Raw genomic sequence first — 22,619 nt, forward strand, 5'->3', positions numbered from 1 at the left:
CCCCCAGCACCTACTCACCTGGATTCAGGTGTCCCTGGCACCCAATATGCCTATGGATTCAGAGATCCTGACCTAGTTCTTAGAGACCACCTAAGTGTTACCTCAACTGAGACGCTGTCCTCCATCGATTCTGCCGGCAGACCAGCCACCCTCATTGGGCAGCCTGTGCCATGGAGCCGTGAGAATTGTTCACATGGTGGCCTCTCCTGCAGCTGGGCTGGGGTGGTGGGGGCACCTTGACTAACCTGAGCTAATTGGGCTTTGCCTTCAGGGCCTGGAGTCAGGCCTCAGTTAGGAACCAGAGTCTAGCCTGTGACCAATCAGAGGCTGGGGCTCTTACCTGGCCTTACAGTTGGGTTGGAGGCAGGGTTCATGTATGGTAGAGTTTAGGGGCTTGGTCCAAGGGCAAGCCCTGTGTCTCCTTAATCCCAGAATGAACCTGAGGACCAGTCCTGTGGCTATACCACTTCCTCCTTTTTGTATCTCACTCTGAATGGAGCTCAGGAGAAAGGGCTGCCTTCTGGGTCACTTGGCCTCCTCCTGCATGGGGATATCCAGCCCTAAGGCCTCCCTTGGTGAAGTCCCTGAAGCACCCACCAGGTGGCAGTAGAGATGAGTTGGCCTAGCTTGACAGTTGCCTGACCAGGCAGAGGAGGGACTTGGGAACTAGGGAAGCGTGAAGGGACAGAGAGAAGTTCTGCTCATGCCCACCCACCCACCCCCCACACACTTCACGGCTGTTTTCAACCTGGGATGCCTGTCTGTGTTTTCTAGGCCTCTCACCTGAGACTTGTTTCGGCTTCTCCCCAGCCTGAATGCCCATCACTGTGCTTCTCCCCTCCCGTCAACTCTCTGAGCAGGACCCCATCTTACTCCTCACTTTTGTTGTCCACATCTTGGATCTCTCTTCTTAGTTCACGCTCTACCATCTTGGATAATAACGTCTCCCTTCCCTAGGCCTCCCTGTGTTGCCCTGAAGCCATGAGAGGATTTCAGGCACTGTGGTAAATGGGCCAGGTCCAGCTCTGCATGGGGCTCCTCCTGGCCTTCACACAACTCAATCAATTCTTTATTTGTCATTTGGTGGGATGCACCTTGGGATGTTACTGAATAGGACGGACTTTAAAGGAAGCTTATAGGCAGATCTGAGCCTTTGCCAGTCCTTTCTGACCTCTTTTTTTTTTTTTACCAGCTTGGCATCTGTCACTGGCTCTTCCAGCAAGACAACCTCTTTGAAAGTTTGCAGAGGTGGAACCCAAAGAGGCCAGCTTGGGCAACAGCTTTGAAGATATCTCTTGCTGGCGGATGTCATACTGTGTCTGTGTCTAAGGCTTTCTGTTAGTCATACTGTCTCTGTTCCCTGTCTCATGTCGGTGACATTTATTCTGTCCTCTATCTGCTCCTCTTGGCTGAACCCTAGGTAATGGTTATATGGTCATTGTATTCCATATTTGCTCCTTGTTTTCAGGAATGACTGTAGCCTGTGAAATTCAGCCATTTCTAGGACTATGGGCAGCTCTGGCAGCTGTATTGTATTGGTCCAATATTAGAATGGTCTCCCCCTAAGCTGGATTTAGGGGTTGAGGGTCACCATGTTGACCTGTTCTAACTTTATCACACTCAGAAGAAGAGAGAGACTACAACTCAAAAAGTGATTTGAAGTCCCTGAATATGTGTGTTCCTCACACAGAAATGTGAGATTCCTGTCCAAAGCCAGAGGGATGGAGGTATCTCACTTCATCGATATTTTGGACCACCCCTCTTAGCAGTAGGGGAACATGCTGCAAACAAGAAGCTAGGCCACATGGGAAGACTTCCAGGGGAACCAAGTAAATCCAAAAGTCAACATTTATTGTTGCACGAGCCTGTTGCAGTCCTGAGGGGATCTTCTGGCACAGGCTTGGATTGGAAGCTGCATGACAACAAGGGTAAATGATAGACATTGTATTCTCTGACCACCAGACTCTTGTGTAGAGACACTTGGGCTGGAGGACTCATCCACACTCCACGGAGTGGGGGGTAGTGATGGGGATCAGGAGTAATGGCACTAACAATATCAGTGGTGATACAAAAAAAAAAAAAAAAAAAAGGCTTTAACTGGTTACAATACATTAAAAAAGGTAGTAAAGGAAGAGTTTGTGTTTTCACTTCCCCGTCAGCCAGATCTGAGCCCAATTCCTGCCTGTAAGACAGGGTGAGATACCTGCTCTCTCTGAGACTCATTCTCGGATCTGTGAAATTGGGAGAGTAATTCCTGCCTTGCTGGGTTGATGTGAGGATTAAGGGGCCCAAGAGTGCACATCTCTGAGCCTAGTTACAATAGTTGGCACATAGGTGAGCAGCCAAGGAGGGAAGATCTTGAATGCTTTGGTTGTGCGTAAGGCTGGTGTGACTGATCCTACTTGATAGATGAAGCCAGGGACACTTGGAGAGCAGGTGGGCTTAGTGTGAGGTCCCAGCATTCGCTGGTGAAGTCTCCTTACTTCCCAAGGCCCCGGAGTTCCTCAGTCCTTGGGTTGCATTGCCCCTCCTGATAGACGCTGTAACCCGCTCCGCTTCGGTGGGGATTACAAAGATCGCTGTGCTCCCCAAACCCAAACTCCAAACCACAATCTTATCTGCCGGAGGTAGAGAAACTCACTCACCTGGAGGAGCTGGCAGGTAAGAGGACACGGGGGAGTGCGGGGGGGATTGCATCTTCAGGGAGATGCCGGAATGGCAATGCTTAACTTGAAGAAACTTGATTGCAGCGGTGGAATTGAGGCACCGTAAGGGTTGTGGTGATCTTCAGGGGCAGGATCTCTTCGCCCTCAGATAACAAAAACTTCGAGGATGGGCAGTTGCTTTCCTCCGATTGGTCAGAAAAGACTACGGGGGTCTCAATTGGGAGGAGAGTATGCAGATTTCTTGCCCTTGATTGGCTGGGAACCCTTTGGAGGAGGAGTCTGATGATAGTTCCACCCGCATCCTCCAGGGGAGTAGCTCCCAGCTCTCCAGCTCGCATAGAAGTGCTCGCCTGGGTGTATAGGTTCTCCAGGAGGGTCTGGACAGAGGACCAGGGCAGCCTTCCAGTCCCAGCCTGTGGCTGCCCACGTTCGGGCAGGCCCCTGTCCCGGGTGCCGGCGAGGGTGGGTACAAAGGAGAAGTGGCCGCCTGGGGTTTCTGGGCCCGGGGTGATCAGACCAGGGAGACTTCGGCCTGGAAGCTGGAGGAGCGGCGCGCGCTGGGGCTGACGCGCGTCAGCATAGAGACCTGCGTGCTGCACGTGGCGCCGCTGCTGCCTCCCCACGGGTGCTGGTGTTTGGGGTTCCAACCCAGAACGCCCTGCAGGTGCCAGCGCCGCCACTTCCGCCGCAGCTCAGCCTGCACCTAGGAGAGGGGAGGATGGTCAGGCCCGCCGCTTTGGAGCTTTCTCCAAGGCCAATTCTGCTACTCTGTATTTAGGGTGCTGAGCCAGCCAGTCATATCCTCTTTGAAAGTCTAAATTGAGACACCCAGATGCTGTTTCTCGGGCTGTGCAGAGTTGGGAGCATGTTGGGGCCAGGATTAAATCAGGACCTTGGCATGGGGGGAGTTGGGAGGCAAACAGGATCACAGAATGCAGGCTAGGGAGGAAAAGGGATGCTGCCTGGGGGTGGCTGTACCCCGGCTCTTCCCATCCCGACACTCCAACTCACTGGAGCTCACCTATGAGGATATTGGTGCTCTGTGGTCAGGGTTCCACAGCGACTCCACCTTCCCTGGCTGCCTACACCCATTCACTCTGCACACAGCTGCTAAACTCGATGCCTCTCCAGCTCTGCTGAGCACAGCAATCAGTCCTGCACCCAGGGGGTCACCCAGATTCTAGGTCAGCAGGACTGGGGTGGTCTCAGAGATTTTCATTTTTTAATGAGGTTCTAAGTTGACACAGATGCTACTAGTCTGAGGAGTGAGCACACTTGGAATAGTGAGGTTTAACCTGTCCTTGCGTTAATGGACCCTGGGCCTAGGAGGGACTTACCTCACCATTGAGAAAGCAGTAGAGGATGGCCACTACAAAACCCTGGGGAGGAAGGGGACAGCAGAAGTGAGGTGGGCAGATACCAGGAACTCCCAGTCCTGCCCCACCCTTGGCCTCATGCAGCCTCTGTGTTCCCCTGTTTAAGGAAAGGACAAAGCAACAAAGTAGATGCTCAACCAACACTTATTACATTGAGAAGACTGGAGTCCAGTGGGAAGAGCCCAAGGGCCCAGCTTGAAATCCCTTAAAGTACAGAGAAGAATGCAACCTGAAGTCAATGTTTCATACCTGGAAAGACCCCACGACGAGCTCAAAGACCATTTTCACTTCAGCCTTAAAGTTGTCTGGGAAGAAGGCAAACATGATGTAGTGCACTCCAAACAGGGGGATCAGCAGGAGCGTGGACTTGGCCAGCCTCCTGAGGACAGGGAGAAGAGCCAGCTGTGGGTATGTGTGTCTACTCATGTGGACACCATAGGGCCTGGTGTGGGGTTGCTGAGGCATGACATATGCAAACGAGGTGAGAAGGGATTGCTGGCTCTCCTATATGTCATACCCACATCTGTTCCTGTCCTAGATCTGCATTGTCACTGCCTGCATGCCCTTGGCCTCCTAGCATGGAGGGAAGCACGAGAGAAAAGAAACTCCCTCTCTTCTCACCTTACAGAGGAGAGAGTATAAAGGAGAGCCCAGTGCGGATGATGTGTAATAGTGGGATTTCAGCTAATAGGGAGATGTGCTTGGGCTACAAGAGACCCTGGTTCTCCTTCTCCTGGTCTCGGTTTCCCCAGTCTGTATAGTTAGGTAAATGTATGCTCGATATAGTCAAGTTACAGAGTTGGGGGCCCACTGTAAACTCAGAAGTGCTTTGGGTGCTATAAAATACAGAGCATCCATGGGAAACCACTTCCTTATAGGGAATGAGGACTTCTGGGAAGAAAGTCTTTCCAGCTGGAGTGCTATAGGTCCAAGGTCACTTGGGAGGATGATGAGTGCCTGTTTATGCCTGCTTACTAGGGCTAATCAGTACAGCTCTCTGTCTTTGGTTTTCTGCCGTGTCCACCTCTCCAGGAGTTACTGCCTTCCCTGGGATTGCACCCCTCTCCCCGGCTCCCCACCTCTGCACCCCAGTGTACACATCCCCAGCATTCTTCCAGCTTGATACTAAGGACCAACTCCTTCTTCACCAGCCAGTGCTCAGCAGGGTCAGCATTAATTCTGACCCGGCCCAGGGCTCATTCTGTACCAGCTGACTTCATAGTCCAGGCAGTATGAGCCCATGGTTCCCTGGATGAGGACAGTCTGGGAAGATGTTGGTGGGGGATGTCTCTGTCCCTATTTTTCCTGCCCCAGCAGTCAGTCCAGGGGGGCCTAGCCTGGGCCTGAGGTCTCCCAGCAACCTCAGGGCAGAGGAGCTGGTCTTGCCTCTCCCACTCCTTCCTGGGCCTGGCTCTCAGCCATGCCAGGATCCTGAGCACTGCCCACCCTTCCTTGGCCGCAAACCTGTCCCTCACTGAGGCTGACAGATGGAGGCTTTCTTTAAATTGAAGGCTTATGGGGAGGTGGAGAGTGGGAGCTGACAGCCCCTCCCCAGGGAGCGCCATCTCCAACTCCCGCCACCCCTTCTGCCTGCTGACAGCTGTTCCTTTCCCATCTATCTCACCCACACGAACCTGGCCAGGACCAGCTTGGATTCTTTCCCTCAGATTCAAGCCCATTTATATGTTGGGGGAAATGAGGCTCCACTGGCAGAGGAGAGGATAAGCGTGCACAACCGGATGTGCTGCTCCTCAGCAGATTGCAGACCCTCACTGGGCCTTCCCTTCTCCAACAGGAGGGGACACTCCACCTACACGCCTGGCAGGCAGGAGAGGATGCGGTCACACCAGGGACGTGAGTCTTAGTCTCATCAGAGAGAATCACACGATTCCAGAATAGAATCCTAAATCCAGCAGCTCCTGACATTATAGCTGGAAATCTGGAGCCACAGCACACAATCCCGAAAGAAAAGCCGGGCCAAGAACATTCTAGGATCCCAGGATCAGAAGACCCCTGTGGGACTGCCAGCTTCGTCTGGTCTGCACAGCACTGATGCTCAATCTCCTGTTCCCACCTCTGGGCATGCAGACCCTACTCACCTTCCCAAAGCCCTTTCTATATTTTCATGTTTCTTTATTTCTGCCTTTAAATCCTGTTGCTCTAATTAAAACCTGCCTCTGTCTGTAGTCCTTCCAAGCACAGGGAACAGCCCTCATGCCTTTCCAAGCAAGGAACATATTCACTAGCCCATGGACACCTTGCCCATGATCATGTGCTCCCAAACCCTAGAGATGTGTATGTCAATGTCCCCTCTATAAAATGGGGGCAATTTTACAGGGGACTGTGCGGATATGATGAGATGATGTATGGAGGTCCCTTAGCACATGTCTGGCATGTAAACTGCAGACGTCCTTGCTATAATTGGGGAATACTGAGTCTGAACATGACTGTCACATTGGTAGATTAGGGTGTCCCCCAGGGCCTTCATCTGCTGTGCATTTATTGCACCCCTTTTCTGTACCATGCACATGCCAGGGACTGGGTGCACAGTGTGAGCAAGACACAGGTTATCTCTGTCCCCTCGAGCTTTGTGGCTTGGCAGTGGGAAGGATGCCAGGTTAAGTGAGTGAAGAAGAAGCAGACAAGGGATTCTGAGGGCAGCCTGGTGAGTTGGGCAGGGGCAGGGGACACTGGTAGGTTGAGCCAGGCCATGGGATGGAGGTGAACAAGAGCAATGTGGCTTTTTTGGGGACTCTGGAGGTTCGGGACAGGGGTTCTTCCAGGGGATGTGAGGTGATGTGAGGGATGGGGTTGGAGGAGTTGGGGGACAAGGGCACTGGGCCCACACTCACGAGTATGGACTGCTGTCATTCTTCCCGATATCGGGGGGCCGCAGTTTCTGAACCAGGATTCGGATGATGCAAATGAATAGGACGAAGTTCACCTGGTGGGTGGGGACCCGGAGGTTGGTCACTCAGAGGCAGGGTGTTTAGTCCTCCAGGCTGATGGCCTTCTTCCTTCCTGGGGTTACGCTCACCTCCATATTACCTCTCACTAGCTCTTTCCCCTTTGGGAAGGTCATCTAGGACCTCGATTTCACATCTCTAATGACCATGCTTCCCAACCCATTTACTCTGGAGGAAGAGTTGGTGGCACGGAGATAGGGATGACCCCCTATCAAGCAGTGGGAAGCCTACAGTTAAGTTTGACCTAGACACTATATTTCCTGCGTGACCTGAGGTGAGTTGCCTACCCAATCTAGGTCTGAGTTTCCCCACCTCTGTGGGGTGGGAGGAAGCCTTACCAAGATGGAGGTGAGGATGGGGGCTTTTATGATCCACCATAATGAGGAGTTGATGGTGTCCCAGCACCTGAGCAGAGTATGTTGGGGAAAAAGAGATTGTCCTCAATCAGAGAGTCAGCAGTCACCCCCACTGTCCCTGGCTCTGCCCCCAAGCCTTTAGAGACAATGGGCCCAGAGTCTGTTCCTCCCCAAATATCCCTCCAACCTCCCCTCTGGGAGACATTGTCTACCTGCCATCCCACTCAGGGGATCTCACCCAAGTGATAGAAGCCGAGGGGTGGGGGCAGGGTGATGGCTCACCCATAATCCTCAAACTGGATCCTGATGATGGTCCACACCATGGTGAATGTGCTGGGCACCCCTGTCAGGGCCAAAGGAGAGAGAACGAGAGGAGAGGGCACAGGAAGCGAGGGTGGAAGAAATGAGGGAGAGATTTAGGGGAAAGAATCAGAGAGAAGAGGGAGAGAAAAAAGGGTGGGTTTTCAGGGCTGTTGTCTGTGGTTGCAAGGGTTTTTCATTGTGCAAAGGTGCTCTACTGAGGTGGCGGGTTGTGTGCTGTAGGACTGTGTCCACTGTGAGGGACAGCCTTTTTCTAATTTTGACAGGCATCTTACAGATTAGCAGTGGCCCTGCATGTGACAGTAACTAAAGGGGAAATGGAAGGATGTTTACAGGATCTGCCCCTCAGAGTGACCCTAGTTGTATTTGCAGCCTGAGGGCTCCTGTCCCAGGGTCAGACATTCCAGGAACTTTTATTGCCCTTGGTCAGGATCCTTGTAGGCAGGAACTAAGACTATGGGCTGGCCTGGCACCCTCCCCCAGTGAACTTCTCAGGCCTTGTCCCCTCTGTTCCCAGCCTGACAGCCCTCCCTGGTACCATACCCCAGCCGATGAGTATGTACCCCCAGAAGTACTTCCGCTCGGAGAAGAAGGAGACGGCAAGCAGGGTGTGCAGGTAGAGGCCCTCCACCAGCAGCCAGAAGAAGTTGGCCATGACACAGTACTGGAAAAAGACCACGGCTGCCTTACAGCCCACCTGCAGGGAGGAGAAAAAGGGGGTTCATTTGGGCTAGCAGAGATTCCTTATTACTCATAACTCTGATTAGGGTCAGGGACAAAACAACTGTGGCTCAGCCAACTTAATCTCTTTGTTGCTTTAGAATGTACGCAGTGGTTTTCCCTCTGTTCCTGATTTTAGACCGTCTGATGCTTTGGGATAAGCCAGTAATTTTAATTGTCCATCCATTTACCCACCCATTAGATGTTTGTTACCAAGTCATCTGTTCATCTACTGTTCATGCATTCATCTGTCATCTATTCATCTTCCCCACCATCACTCCATCCACTCACTCACTTATTTATCTCTCCATTCATCTATCAACCCACCCACTTAACCAGCTAGCCATCCCTTCATCTATCCACCCACCCAATCAGTCCCTTCATGAATCCATCCCCCTACCTGCCTGCCTTACTACCCCTTAACCATCATCTCTTTAATCTTCCTTACTTAATCCCCCTCTCTTTCTGCCTACCCAGCCAATAATGGACCCATTTACCATTTACCCATCCACCAACTTTCCCATCCACTTCCCATCCTGTGTCTCCATGAATTCATCTTATTCCAATTAGGACTACAGGTAGCTGGAAGAAGTATGAGGGCAAAGTCTTGCTTGAGTTTTCAAGAGACCATTGGCTCCTTGGGGGTACAGGCTGTGGACTATGGAGTGGGGTCAAGTGGAAATGTGGAGGAGCGACTGAGAAGAAGGTAGAAGAGAAAGAAGTGGAAACAAAGGGAAGGAGAAGAGGGAATGGGTGGCCATTTCTCCAGGGGCCAATGGAGCTACTGGAAGAACAGGTTCCCCAGGGAGGTAAGGACAATGGAGGAGTCAGAGGAACCCCTGAGTTGGGCAATCAATGGACTCTGGGTGGCCCACCTGGCATGACTGGAAAGTCTTCTGGGCACTTTGTGCCCTCCCAGAAACATTCTCCCATTTCAGATGAAACCAAAATGCCTGAGCCAGGGCTTAAAACTACCCCCCCTCTTCTACTTCTACTTCTCCCTGTACCCAGAATATTGGTTCCCACCCTTCTTTCCCATTCCCTTGGTTTTGAGATATCCTCAGAGAGCAGCCTCATTTTCCCTCCCCAGGGATGGGAAGTCCTTCTGTAGGCCACATTTCTGTCCCTCCAGCTGCAGGTCTGCTTGCTTCCCTACCTTTTCCCCTCATTAGCTTTACAACAAGAATACTCAGCTCTTTAACAGGACAATTTTCTGTGCTTTCTCTTTGTCTTAGAAAAGCTTCACAGGGCTGCTAATAAAACCAGTGGGAAAGACAGTCTTCATGATTATTCTTAGCAAGTGTGCTGGAGGCTGCCGGCCGCTCCCAGGCTCTGTGGTTCTCACTGCACTTGGTCACCACCTCATAAAATGAACACTGGGTTTTCTTCCCTTCTTCTTGAGATGCATGAGATCCCACCAGCATAGGTTCACTCTCTGAGGGGAAGGTACTGCTGTCCCTTGATAGTATGTACTTTCTCTTGGATCACTCATGACACAATTAGTTCTTGATCACAAGGGATGGAAGAGAACCAGGACCACTTTCAAACTCTCTGTTGCAGCACAGGGACACCCAGAGAAGGATCTTCAGCTCAGAGTCACTTGGAGGTGGACCTCTTAGTGACTGGCAATGAATTCCCTAGAGGCTCCCTTAACTCCCTTCCTTAGGAAGGCCCAGAAGTGGACTGAGGGCAGGGGAAGAACAGAAGAGGAAGGCTGCAGAACTGTGTTTGGGCTGACTCCAGATGGCACGAGGAGGGGTGGGGAGAAGGAAGGGTGGCATGGAGAGCAGAGCCCTGGTTGCAGATACAGAGGGCAGAGTTGGAGGAGTCTTGGAAGTCCTTGTGCAAATGGGGAAACTAAGGAAGGGAATTTTCAAGGCCAAACAGAAAGTTAGCAACAGAGGTAGGCTGTAGGGCCTAGGCTGTGGCTGTGAAGGGTCCCATTTTCCACCTGTTTCTCACTGGCAGGAAAGGTCTGTAAGGTCCCAGGTGCTGGGAGAGGACTGAGATTTGAGGAACCTTCATGGAGTTGAATAGGGGAGTTGGTCATTCCTGGAGAAAGAGAGAGAGAAAGAAAGAAGAGGGAAGGAGGACAGGGTAGGAGGATGGAAGGAGAGGGAAGAAGGAGAGTGGAGAGAAGTAGGGAGGAAGAGGAGATTCAGATGATTAAAAATGAAGGCAAGACAGAAGGAGGGGGCCAGGGCAGGGTCCTCACCGAGCCCTCAGAACAGTGGTCTGAGTCTCCGCTGTCGAAGAGGGCCAAGTCTTTGATGAAGACGGCAGCAGCCCGCAGGATGAAGGAGACGAAGAGGTGCGTGTGGATGTAGTTCCTCGTGCAGTGCAGCTTCCTGCGTGGGGCAGGCAGATATGAGAGACTGGACACCCATCCCAACCAACATGGACCTGTGCTCTGAGCATGGGGTGGGGCTGAGGAGCACGCGGGCTCCAGAGTCCAGGCCCTGCCTCCGAGGGAGACCCATCCCAAATTGCAGGCCCAAATTCAGGTACCCCACTCTCTTGTGCAGCCCAAGAGCCTCAGCCAGGGTGTAGGCTGGCCATACCCTCTGGTGCTGTATCCTCAGCCACAGGCCATCCTGGGGGTAACTGGGCTGCCAGGAGGCTGACCTCTCAGGAGGGCTGGAGCAGGAACTGTGAACTACCCGGGGTGTGACAGTGCAAAGGGTGGGGAATTCCTGGGCCAGGCTGGGCTCAACCATGGGATAATACTAGTTGGGACTGCTTTGAGGCCTATTGCCCAGGCGGGGCCTTACCTGAACAGGCTCAAGATAGCCGTGGCAACCAGAAGCGTGGCAAGGGACAGGCTATAGCCGATAGTGTAGCCAGTCTTCACGGAATTGTAGAACATAGTCTGCTGCTGCTGGAGGGAGGTGGGCAAGGATCTTGGGTGGGGGCAAGGTGGGCTCACCACCTAGGGGCTCTACACCCTGCCTGCTCAACCCTGGCAGATGAGGAGGCTGTGGCCTGGGCTCCCAAGAAGAGCTGAGCAGCGCCCTTTGTGCCATCAACCTCTAACACGCCAGTTTCCAGGACAGAACTGTGTCCCAGGGTGTGTTGAGGGTTGAAGTCACTCCCTCTCCGCTCCTTCAAGAGGGATATGCCAGTAAGGGAAAGAATGGAGACCTCGCACATTCCATGTGTTGATTTGTTCATTCTTTAGTCATGTGTCTGAACCTCCTGTGCCAACTCTGGGCTCAGGGCCCCGGGACACCAAGGCTGCTGTCCTTTCAAACCTGCACACGAAGCCCTCTTTCTACGTAACCCAGGGAGGCACACAGGGAGTACAGAATGTTAAAGAAGACACGGGACATAATTTACCACTTGGGTTCCCAGTGGCTGGGGGCAGCAAGGTGTGAGAAATCTAGTCTTTCTGGAGGAGATAGGACAGTACTGGGTCTTGCTTGGCTCCCTCCCTAGGTGCCCCCCCCATGCATACACATGCAGAGTGACAGTCTCTTGGTGAGCCCCACTTTCCCCTCCCATGTCCCACATTGTGCCTAAGGAGAGAAAAGGGGTTAAGAGGGATTCTGGGGAGTTAGGGTCTAAGGTTCTGGTGGGCCTTAAAAGTCTTTCAGGAAATTGCTCCTCTCTTCAGGGGAGGGAAAGCCCTGTCTGAGAGGGTGTCTGGGGATGGAGCAGATGTCATCACAGACCTACATGAATGCTTGCACCCCAGAGCAGTGAGGGACTTCTAACTAAGGACTACAATCATCATCCAGCCTTCTCATCAATATTACTAAGTGGTTCCTTAAATCCCTAGAGACCACCTAGGCTCTACCTGCTTCTGGGACAGATCCTTGTCCTCAGACTGAGGATAATGGGCCCTTTTCCTGTCCTGTCCCTGAATTGATGTTGGGTATCTGAGGCTGGCGTGTTTTGCACCTCAGTTTCCATCTGGACCCAATAGGGTGATGGTATCTGCTTGCCCTGCCACCTCCAGGCTGGAGCCAGGCTCCCACAAGGCAGTGGGGTGGCCTGGTCTGTGGTTACTGCTTCAGCTTCTGCTGAAGGGACAACCTCCTATGTGTTGTCCTCATGAAACACCCTCCACCTGCACCCTCTCAGCGGGATTCGGGGACTGAGCCTCCAGAAACATGGGCTTGGAGAGGATGCTCGAGGAGGGCAACTCCCAGGAGTCCGGCTCCCGCACACATGGCAACCTCATGGGAGTCTGGAAGGAGCATGGGCGGGCTGAGGTGCGCTGGGGGTGGGGCCAGGGTGCGCTGAGGCCCACCTCATCCAAACTCGATGCCTTGTCATCCAAGCCACAGGCAATAGGGTAGGGGCCGGGCTCCAGTTGTGTCCAGCCCTCATCCGTGCAGCTGCGGCTCACATTGCGGCCTGGAGCGGGGAGAGGAGCAGGGAGGAGAGAGCTGAGACCAGGAAGAGGGTGAGTCCCTGGAGCAGGTCACGGGGGCCTGGCTGCCTCTGTACTGGGCACAAGGCAGCAGCCCTACTCCCGTGGACTCCTGGTGTTGTCAGGCTCCAGCTGCCCTCATCCAGACCCTCAGGGCACCTGAGGCAGGAAGGAGCCCCTTCAGAGTGCCAGAGAGCAGAATCAGGTCATTCATTCCTGGGCTTAGCCCTAGTCCTGTCATGACTAACCCTGACTCCAGGGGCAAGGTAAAAACTCTGTCCTCATCATAGGCTCAACCTGGATCATCATCACAGAATGACCCCTGACCTTTGCCACGAGCTGAATGCTGACCCTTGTCACTGGGCCACAGCTGGGGCAGAGGACTATACCTGCCTAACCCTCCTTGGGCAGCCTATGTGGCCTGTGAGGCTGTGTTTCCTCCCATGCTTGGTGGGGCTGAGATGTGCTTCTGGAGAGGGACCAAAGGGTGGGGTGGATGGGATGGGGGTTGGAGGACACCTGATAAGGGCATAGATCTGAAATCCTCATAGGGGTTCCTGGCAGGGGAAAGTGCCAGGAAAAGTATGGGAGAGGGGAATCAAGCAGGGGCAGAACTGCAGGATCTTGACGCTAAAACAAGTTACGACTGGCACCAGAGTGCCGTCCATCAACCTTGGAGACTCAAGGCTGCAGAAAAGGGCAGGACTGCTAAGGGGGCGAGGGGTCCACCAAGGCTCCCCACTCTTCAGCCCTAGGGAGACGTCAGGTTCCCTCAGAAGGATGGGAGGGGCCCAAGAGACAATGGGTGGGACAAAAGACTAACCCTCCCCCCAGGACCACCATCGCCATCTCCATCATGGTCACCAGCAGCAGCAGCAGCAGCAGCAGCTGTCTCATCTTAATAGCCAGTTTTGACCTTTTCATGTGTCCGTGCTGTACAGAGCACTGTAATCCTGCAACCACCCAATGAGGAAGGTAACTCCATTTCCCACTTGGAAGGGGAGGTTCCACAAGGTTGGTGCCTTGCCCAAGGCCACGCACAGGGCAGGGAGGAGCTGAGCTGAGCTGGGCTCTTCTCCCAAGTCCTCTCAGGTGAGCTTGTCCCTCACTCACCTACACAGAGGGGACCTGAGAACTTGTTTCCATGTCCAGGTGTAGAGCCACAGGAGGGGCTGAGCTCTCCTGTGAGCTCAGGGAGGGTCTCTGTACAAGAGTTTAATAGTTCCAAATTTTGCCATGTTCGGGAATATACCAGGTGATTCCATAGTCGCTTTTCCTGTAAATCCTCCTGGCGATGCTTTGACAGCGGTTCTTATCTTCCTACTTTATGTGTTGGGTACTTGGGCAGCGGGGGCTCAGGGAGGAGGGTCAGTGAGGAGCAACCCTGGACTAGATGGCCTGGGGGAGGGGCATTGAACTGGGTTTCCTGCCACAGAGGCTCCCTAGACTGAGCAGTCTCCAGGAGTCCCCACTTAACCCTCTCCACTTCCTGCCATTGTGGCTGGAGGTGGGCCTGGCCTGGAGCCCTCAGCAGAGTCTCTCATCAAAGTGCGGCCCTGCCTCACCCCAGTTCTAAGGAGTATACCCAAGGCCCTGAGGATACGCCTTCCACTCATGATCCAATTCTTCTGGGGACTCTACCCACCAGGGATGGGTAAGTAGAAGAGAGGGACAAGGAAAAATCAGTCTTGAAGCAGGGGCATTAAAATTTTGGGCTCCCTTCTCACCAGATGGATCAGGGCTCAACAAGGTCAGGCTCAATGACAGAGTAGGCACCTGATATCATCACACTAAGGCTTAGCAAGACTGAGTGACTCATGACTGTCTACACAGTAGCTTCACATGCTGTGTGTGTGTGCGTGCGTGCATGTGTGCGTGCGTGCATGTGTATGTGCGTGAGTGCGTGTGAGTGCGTGTGTGTGTGTGTGTGTATGTGTGTGTGTGTGTTTTGGGGCAAACATTAACATGTTAAGGCTAAGGATCATGAGTTATCATTAGTCCTGCTAGAAGATGGGGATCCAAAGGCTAAGAGAGGAAGTAACTTGCTTAGTCACAGCAAGGAAGCTGCAGTCCCGAGCCAGCCTGACTGCAGATTTATCTGGGCTCCTGGCAGTGGCCAAAGGAATACCTTGTCTTCTGGAACCCTGGTTGCTTTAGGTAATAGGGGAAGGGAGAGCGGGCGGTCTCTTTGAGGAGCCTGGGAGTGTGACCTAGGCCACAAAGAGAGCTGCTCTTGAAGGGATTTCAAAGGCAGTCACCATGGGACCCAAGGAGCAGCCAATTTTCTGCCATTTGGCTCCATGTCTGCAGGGGGGATACAGAGGGTGGGAGGGAAAGGGAAAGGAACTTTATTCTGAGCTGACAGGAATGCCCCACATTCTTTGTTTCCTCCCACTCACCAATGGCTCAAAAACCAGTCACACCCCTCTCCTCTCCAGGGTTGTCTGTCTTCTAAAAGTTGCTGCTTAGTGACTTGAGACAGAAACGAGGGAAGTTTTCTTTCCCCTCTCTTCTCCTCCAGCAGCCAGCAGTCCTGTCCCAGATTCTCTTTCTTCAATATTACTACCGTCTCATCTTCCCTGGCTTAGGTAAGAAGCCTCCTGATGGGTCTCTCTGCTTTCCTGACCCTTCCAAGCAACTCACCATCCTGAGATGGCTAGAGGGATAGTTCTAGCACCTAGACCTGACCCTAGTTCTCTCCTGGTGAGATCTTCCCAGGGTTCCCCATCCAGTTAGCAAGGGCAAACTTCTTAGATTGGAATCAAGAACTGAGTGGGAGGGGGGTCGTGCCCACAGACTCTGCAGACATGGCTAACATACACTGTGCATTTGTTTTTCAAACCAAAATTGTTATCTTATTTTTTATTCTAAAAAAATAATCCCTTCAAATATTTAAAGGTAAAAACCCCACAGATGAACCTGGTATGGTGGTGCAACCCTGTAATCCCAGCTACTCTGGAGGCTGAGGCAGGAGGGTTGCAATTTCAAGGTTAGCCTCAGCAACTTAACAAGGCCCTATCTCAAAAGGTCTGGAGATGTAGCTCAGTGATAGGATGCTTGCCTAGCCTGCTTGAGGACCTGGGTTCAATCTCTTGTACCACAAAAAACAAAAACCACCCAAACCACAGATGCACATATGCATACTATAAACTAAAGAAATAAGCCACCATGAACATTTTGGTACCTTAATGAGCAATTACTTACCTAGCCAGCCCTTCTTCCCAGGTATTATATCCAGCCTAAATAGATGACTTCTAACCCTCCAAGAGTTTTATCTCCTATAAGCTTTCCTTGACTTTTACTGTAGAATCAGGTTCATTCTTAGGGGAGTTATCCAAAGGGGCAGGAGTTGGGCTTCATTCCGTCCCTATCCCACTCTTGTAAACATCCCCCTTTGGAATTTAAGGCCAGTTCCTCATACTTTCTTCATCTCATTGTCCAGATACACTTTCAGCCCAGACACAGGCTCCATGATTTTTGAACTAGGTCCTCTGAGTTAGCTGTGCAGGTTGTTCACTGCACGTGGCATCTGGCTGACAAATGACAGACTAAAATTGACTTCACGTTCAGCTTGCCACTAGGTGAGCTCTGGTGAGAGGTTGATTCCACCAGAAAAGACCTGCTCTTTTTTCTCATTTGCACAAAGGCACTGAATTGGTCCTATTGAGGCCAGCACCCTCAAGGTCAGCTAGATGGTGAACTGGAGACTGAGTTCTTAAGCAAAGGAACTGCCTAGATACATTCCAGCAGGGATAGAAGGAAGAAAGGCATTTAGTTGATGCTTGGAGAAGGTTGGTTGCCAGACTCCACTCTTGGGACTCGATGTGAGATCTGCCAGAAGAGCTCATCTCCTACCAGCCCAGGCCTTAGGTCCTCACTGGAGGAGGACTGGATAAGGGGGATGCTGGCCTGGAATAAGGCACACCTGACTGTTTCCAGACTCTGTGGGGGCACATCAAGGTCTGTCCTTCATAGCAGAAGTCACAACTCTTAGCATGGAGGGCAAACATGGCACAGGTCAAAGAGACCATTTGGTCTACCACCCGTCCCCACTTTACAAAGAGGGGAACTAAGGTCCAGGGAGGAAAAAGTCACCTGGAGTGAGGGACACCTGATGAAACCTTATCAAGGTCCTTGTCTTCCCTCCCTGTCTCTGCCTCATCTGCCATGCTCCACCATGGTCTTCCCCAGCCACCCTGTTCTTCTCTCAGCCCTCTCCATCCATCCAGCTCCTCCATCATTCCTCATACACCCAGATTCTCCCTCAGTCCTCTCAATTCACCCTGCTGTACCCTCACGCCTCCTCAGCCACCCTCCTTCTCCCTAAGTCTCCCACATCCATCCTACACCTCTTCTCCTTCAGTCCTCTTCGTCAACCCTGATGCTCCCTTACTGCTCCTCATCCACAATCATCTGGCACCAAACTCCATCCTCCCCATGCATCCTGCTCATTCCTTAGTCCTCTTCACACACACAGTTCCTCCCTGAGTGCCCACCCTCCTTCCTCACACCTCTCCATTAACCACACTCTGGCTTCAATCCTCCCCATGACCTCTGAACCTCTCTCGCTCCTCTTCATCCACAACAAACCTAGTCTTCCCTCAGTACTCACCATCTAGCCTGCTCTTCCCTCATTCCTCCTCATCAACCCTGCTCCTCCCTCAGCCCTCTCCCTCTACCTTGATCCTCCCTAAGTCCACTTTGTCCATCTTCTTCCTTCTTCAGTCCTAAACATCCACCCTGTGCCTGCCTCTATCCTCTGGATCCCTCCTGCTCTTCCCTCAATCCTACCATCCATTCGCTGCCTCCCTCACTCTTCCTTATCAGCCTGGCAACTCCTTAGGTCTTCCCCACCCACGCTGCTCCTGCCTCAGTCCTCTTCATCCACTGTCCTTCATCCTACTTGCTCTTCCCTCATCAACACTGCTCTTCAATCAGTCGTCCACATCCAGCCTGCTCCTCTCTTGGTATTGTCCATCCGGTCCTGCTCCTCCCTCATTCCTCCTAATCCATGCTGCTCCCCCCTCGGTCCTCTCCATTTTTCATGTTCCTACCTCAAATCTCTCCATATATCCTGCAACTCCCTAAGTCCTCACTCATCCTCATTTAAAAGAAAGGTGTCCTCACCATCCACACAGCTCCTCACTCCATTCCCTTCATTTACCCTGCTATTTGCACATTCCTCAGTCCAGCTGGTTCCTCCTTCAGCTCTCTGCATTTGCACTGCTCCGTGCTCACTACTCTTGATACCTTCTTCAGTCCTCTTTGTAGATGGATACTCCCCTGGTCCTTTCCATCAACCTTCCCTGCCCTCACTCATGCTCATCCACCTGGCCCATCCCTCAATCCACCCTGCTCTACTCTCAATCCTCTCTGGTCTTCCTCCTCCTTCATTCCTCCTCATACATCTCCATTCACCATAATCATCCTCTTGCTCCTCCATCAGCCATCATCCAGCCCTGCTGCTCATTCATTCCTTCATATCCAACCTGCTCCTACTGTGGTCCTCTCCATCCAGCCCCATTTTCCCCTCCCTCCTGCTTTCCTTCCTGGCTCCTCCCTCCCTCCTCTCCATCTATCCTCCTTCACCTCCACACTACTCATCTAAAACCAACTCTGTTCCTCCCTCAGTCCTCTCTATTCAGACTGTTTTCCCTCATTCTGCCCCATAAAACCTGCTCCTCCTTTAGTCCACTACACCCACTTCCTTCTCCTCTATAATTCCTCCTCACCCACAGAAATTCTCATTGTACATCTCTCTTGCTCTTCATTCACAGTGATCCTCCCTTAGTCCTTTCTATCAGCTCTTCCCTCATGCCAACTCATAAAAAGTGCTCATCCCTCAGTCTTCTCCATTTGTTTTCCTCCTTGCTCAGTTTTCTCCATTCAGATCATTCACCCTTGCCTAGTACCTTTAATTCCCTGTTGCTCGCTCAGTCCTCTGCATCCACCTGGTTTATTCCTCTAATTCAATCCTGTGCTCCCTGCAGTTGCCTCCAGGCATCCTGCTCCTCTTTTGGTCCTCCCCATTGACTCTGCTCCTCCCCCAGTTCATTCCCTCAAACCTGCTCAACCTTCAGTTCTTGTGGCTCCTCTGCACCCACTCTTTTCCTCCCTCAGTCCTCTGCACTCACACTGCTCTTCCCCCACCTCCCTTTATCCATTCTTCTCCTCTCAGTTTTCACCATTCATGTTGTTGTACCCTTACTCCAATTCATCCACCCAGCTCCTCACATGATCCTCTCCAAACACTCTGATCAGGGATGTGGAGTCAGGAAAAAGTGGAGGAGAAGGACTGAGGGAGGAGTAGGATGGTTGGAAAGAACTGCCTTAGAAAGATTGCAGTGGATGAGGAGCAACAAGGGAGGAGCAGTGTAAGGAGGAAAGAGATGGGGGAGCAATGTGGATGGGGACGAGTGATGGAGGGACATGGTGGATGGAAAGGATAGAGAGAAGGAGCAACAATAATGGAGAGGACTGAGGGAGGGTCAGGATAGATGGAGATGACTGAGGCAAAAACAATGAATGCAGAGGTCTGAGGAAGGAGGAGGAGGCCATGATGAGGAGTGATAGAGGAGCAGGATGAATACCAAGGACTGAGCAGGACTGTCAATCCATCCTTCTCCTCCTTGGTTTTCTCCATCAACATCCTTCCTCAGTTCTCTCCATCCAACCTGCTCCTCCTTCAGTCCTCTGGGTTCATCCTACTTCCTTGTTGCTCCTTCTAAGGCTTTACTTCTCCCTCAATCCTATCCGTCAACACTGCTCCTCCCTCAGTGCTCTCCTTACAGGCCTGCTCATCTCTCAGCCCTCCTCATCCACTGTGTTCCTCCCTCAGATCTGTCCATCTCCAACCACCCTGATACACAATGTGGAAAAGTTAGGAGGAAGCATGATGAATAGAGAGGATCGAGGGGGAATAGTATAGTTGGAGATGTCTAAATGGAAAGATTTATTGTGGACGAGAGGAAGTGAGGAAGGAGCAGTGTGTAAAGGAAAAGAGATGGAGGAGAAATGCAAACGAGGAAGAGTGAAGGTGGGGCATGGTGGATGGAGGGGACTGAGAGATGAGCAGGCCTGTATGGAGAGCAGTGAGGGAGAAGGCGAGCTATGATGAGGAGGAGAGTTGAAGGATCAGGATGGATAGAGAGGACTGAGGTGAATTGTCCACCCATCAGTCCTTTCCATCCCTCCTGCTCACCCTCAGACCTCTTCAACCATCAACCTCCTCCCTCAGACCTCTCCATCCATCCTGCTCCTCCCTCAGTTTTCTCCATCCTTCCTATTCCCTCAGTTCTCTCCTAGCATACCACTCCTACCTCAAACCCTTTGTTACAATCTGTTTCTCTCCCAGTCCTCTCCATCCATCTATATCCTCCCTCATTCCTCTCCTTCCATCCGGTTCCTCCTTTAGTCCTTTCTTCCCAATGTATTCCCTCACCCAGGCTCCTTCATCCATCCTGATCCTCCTTCATTCTCCTCTATTCCTCCTGCTTCTCCCTGAGTCCTCTCCACCAGAACTTCTCCTCCCACAATCCTCTTCACCCCAAATTTCTATTTCTCCATCACTCCTCTACATCCATCCAATGCTCCCTCACACATCTTCCAGTCTGAACTTTCCCCAGGTCCTCTCCACTCATTTTGTTCCTCCATTGGTCTTCTCCCAATCTGCTCTCACTTCCAGTTCTCTACATTCATCCTGTTTCTCCCTCTGTTCTCTACATCCTGCTTCCCCATCAGTCCTCTTCATCCATCCTGCTCTTCCCTCAGTTCTCTGTAACAATCCTAGTACTCCCTTAGTTCTCTTCATCCATCATGCTCCTCCCTCAGTAATCTTCTCCCAATCTCATCCTCCCCCAGTCCTCTCCACCCACTTCATCCTCTCTCATGCCCCCTCATCCTTCTCCATCCTTCTCCTCCCTCAGTCTTCTCTATTCATGATACTCAAGTCTCACACCCATACTCCTCTATATTTCTTTTTACATGATTCTTTCCAATCACCCTGAAACAGAATGTGGAAGATTTAGGAAGAAGCATGATGGATGAGAAGACTGAGGTATGAGTAGGATGGTTAGGGAGGACTGAATGGAAAGAGTATTCTTTTATTTGAGGAGCAGTGAGGGAGGAGCAGTAAGGAAAGGAAAAGGGATGGAGGAGCAATGTGATGAGGAGGCGTGATGGAGGGTCATGGTCCATACAGAGGAGAGAGGAAGGAGTTAGGATGGAGCATTAAGGATGGAGAGGACTGAGGGAGAAGCAGAGGAATGAAAAAGGAGGGGTAGGGCTATGATGACAATGAATCATGGAGAAACAAGATGAATAGAGAGAACAGAGAGGATCAGGGATGAGTGGAGAGGACCGAAGAAGGAGGGCTAAGATGATGAGGAGTGATGGAGGAGCAGAATGGATGGAGAGGACTGAGGTGATCATCCCATCCATCCAACTTCTGAGTCCTCTCCATCCATTCTTCTCCTCCCTCAGTCATCTCCATCTGTCCTTCTCTGCCCTCAGTCCTTTCCACCCATCCTTCTCCTCCATCACTCCTCACCATCCTCATGCCTCATCATCTTGCTTTTCCTTGTCTCTCCTCCGACTCTACTCCTCACCTGTGCTTACTATCCATCCTGCTTTTCCCTGTATTCTCCTTCAATTTGTTCCACCTCTCCATACTGTTATTTAGCCTACTCCTCCCTCATTAATATCTATCCATCTTGCTCCTCCCTCAGTTCTGACTATCCACCCAGCTTATCCCTCATTCATCTACTCCCAATCTACACTCCCCCAGTCCTCTCCATCCATCCTACTCCCTCAATCTTCTCGCATCTGTTCCTCCCCCACTTTGGCCATCCATCCTGCTCATTTCTGACATCCTGTCCCTCCAACTAACCTGCTCTTCCACCTATCCTGCTTACACAAATATTTCTATTTCTCCTACATTCCTTTCCATCCATCCTCCTCCTCCCTCAATTCTTTCCTCCCAATCTGTTCCTCATCTCATCCTTCTCTATCCATCCTGACCCTCTCATTCTTCTCCATCCACCATTCTCTCTCAGTCTTCTCCATCCAAGATGCTGCATTCTCATGGCCACTCCTCTCCACTTCTCCTCATATGGTCCTCTTCAACCTCACTGAACCAGGATGTGGAAGAGTTAGGAAGAAGCATTTTGAATTGAGAGGATGGGGGTGGGGTGCAATGGTTAGAGAGCGCTGAGTGGAAAGAGGGGAAATGGGTTTGTTGTGGGTGAGGATCAGGGAGGGAGGAACAGTATGGAACAAAAAAAGGAGGCAGGAGAAATGTGGATGAGGAGGTGTGATGGAGGGTCATGTTGGATGCAGAGAAGAGAGAGAAAGGAGGGAGGATGGAACAGGATGACTGGAGAAGACTGAGGGAGGAGCAGGATGGATGGAGAGGACTGAAGAGGGAAGTGGAGGGCTATGATGATGAGAAATGATGGAGGAGCAGGATGGAATATGAGGCCTGAGGGAGGGGCATGATGGATGGAACTGAGAGGGCTGAATGGAGAAAATTTAAAAAGGAGGGTTTATAATGAGGAGGACTAACAGAGGAGGAGAACGGATGAGGGGACTGAGGTAAGAGCAGAAATGATGGAGAGATCTGTAAGACAAGAAGGAGGGTTGTGATGGTAAGGGTTGTTGGGGGAGCCAAATGAATGGAGAGGACAGAGGTGACCTGTCTATCCATCCAGCTCCTAGCTCAGTTCTCTCCATGCATCCTACTCCTCCATCAATTCTCCTTACACAAAAATTTTCCATGTCTTCTGTACTTAAACACCCATCCAGGTCTTCCTTCAGTTTTCTCTTCCCAATCTGTTCCTCCC

The 22,619-nt window shown here is 51.8% G+C and overlaps 1 protein-coding gene across 5 annotated transcripts in view; it reads right to left on the reverse strand.

The window, feature by feature from the left end:
* Positions 1–2,092: 2,092 nt before the first annotated feature.
* The window catches only part of Vipr1 (vasoactive intestinal peptide receptor 1), a 44,099-nt gene continuing 23,572 nt past the window's right edge, over positions 2,093–22,619 (reverse strand). For 3 of the 5 annotated variants that reach the window (XM_047531522.1, XM_047531524.1, XM_047531526.1), the window contains 10 exons: positions 12,658–12,764; positions 11,177–11,283; positions 10,621–10,753; positions 8,229–8,382; positions 7,647–7,707; positions 7,347–7,413; positions 6,895–6,986; positions 4,292–4,421; positions 4,004–4,045; positions 2,093–3,369 (listed from right to left, as the gene is read on the reverse strand). In XM_047531522.1, coding sequence (XP_047387478.1) covers positions 3,178–3,369; positions 4,004–4,045; positions 4,292–4,421; positions 6,895–6,986; positions 7,347–7,413; positions 7,647–7,707; positions 8,229–8,382; positions 10,621–10,753; positions 11,177–11,283; positions 12,658–12,764 — 1,085 coding nt within the window. In that variant the 3' untranslated portion in view covers positions 2,093–3,177. The remainder of the gene's footprint in view (positions 3,370–4,003; positions 4,046–4,291; positions 4,422–6,894; positions 6,987–7,346; positions 7,414–7,646; positions 7,708–8,228; positions 8,383–10,620; positions 10,754–11,176; positions 11,284–12,657; positions 12,765–22,619) is intronic. The other 2 variants (XM_047531523.1, XM_047531525.1) reach the window with 1 other exon arrangement.

Source organism: Sciurus carolinensis, chromosome 17, assembly GCF_902686445.1.
Source record: "Sciurus carolinensis chromosome 17, mSciCar1.2, whole genome shotgun sequence".
Taxonomy (NCBI): Eukaryota; Metazoa; Chordata; class Mammalia; order Rodentia; family Sciuridae; genus Sciurus; species Sciurus carolinensis.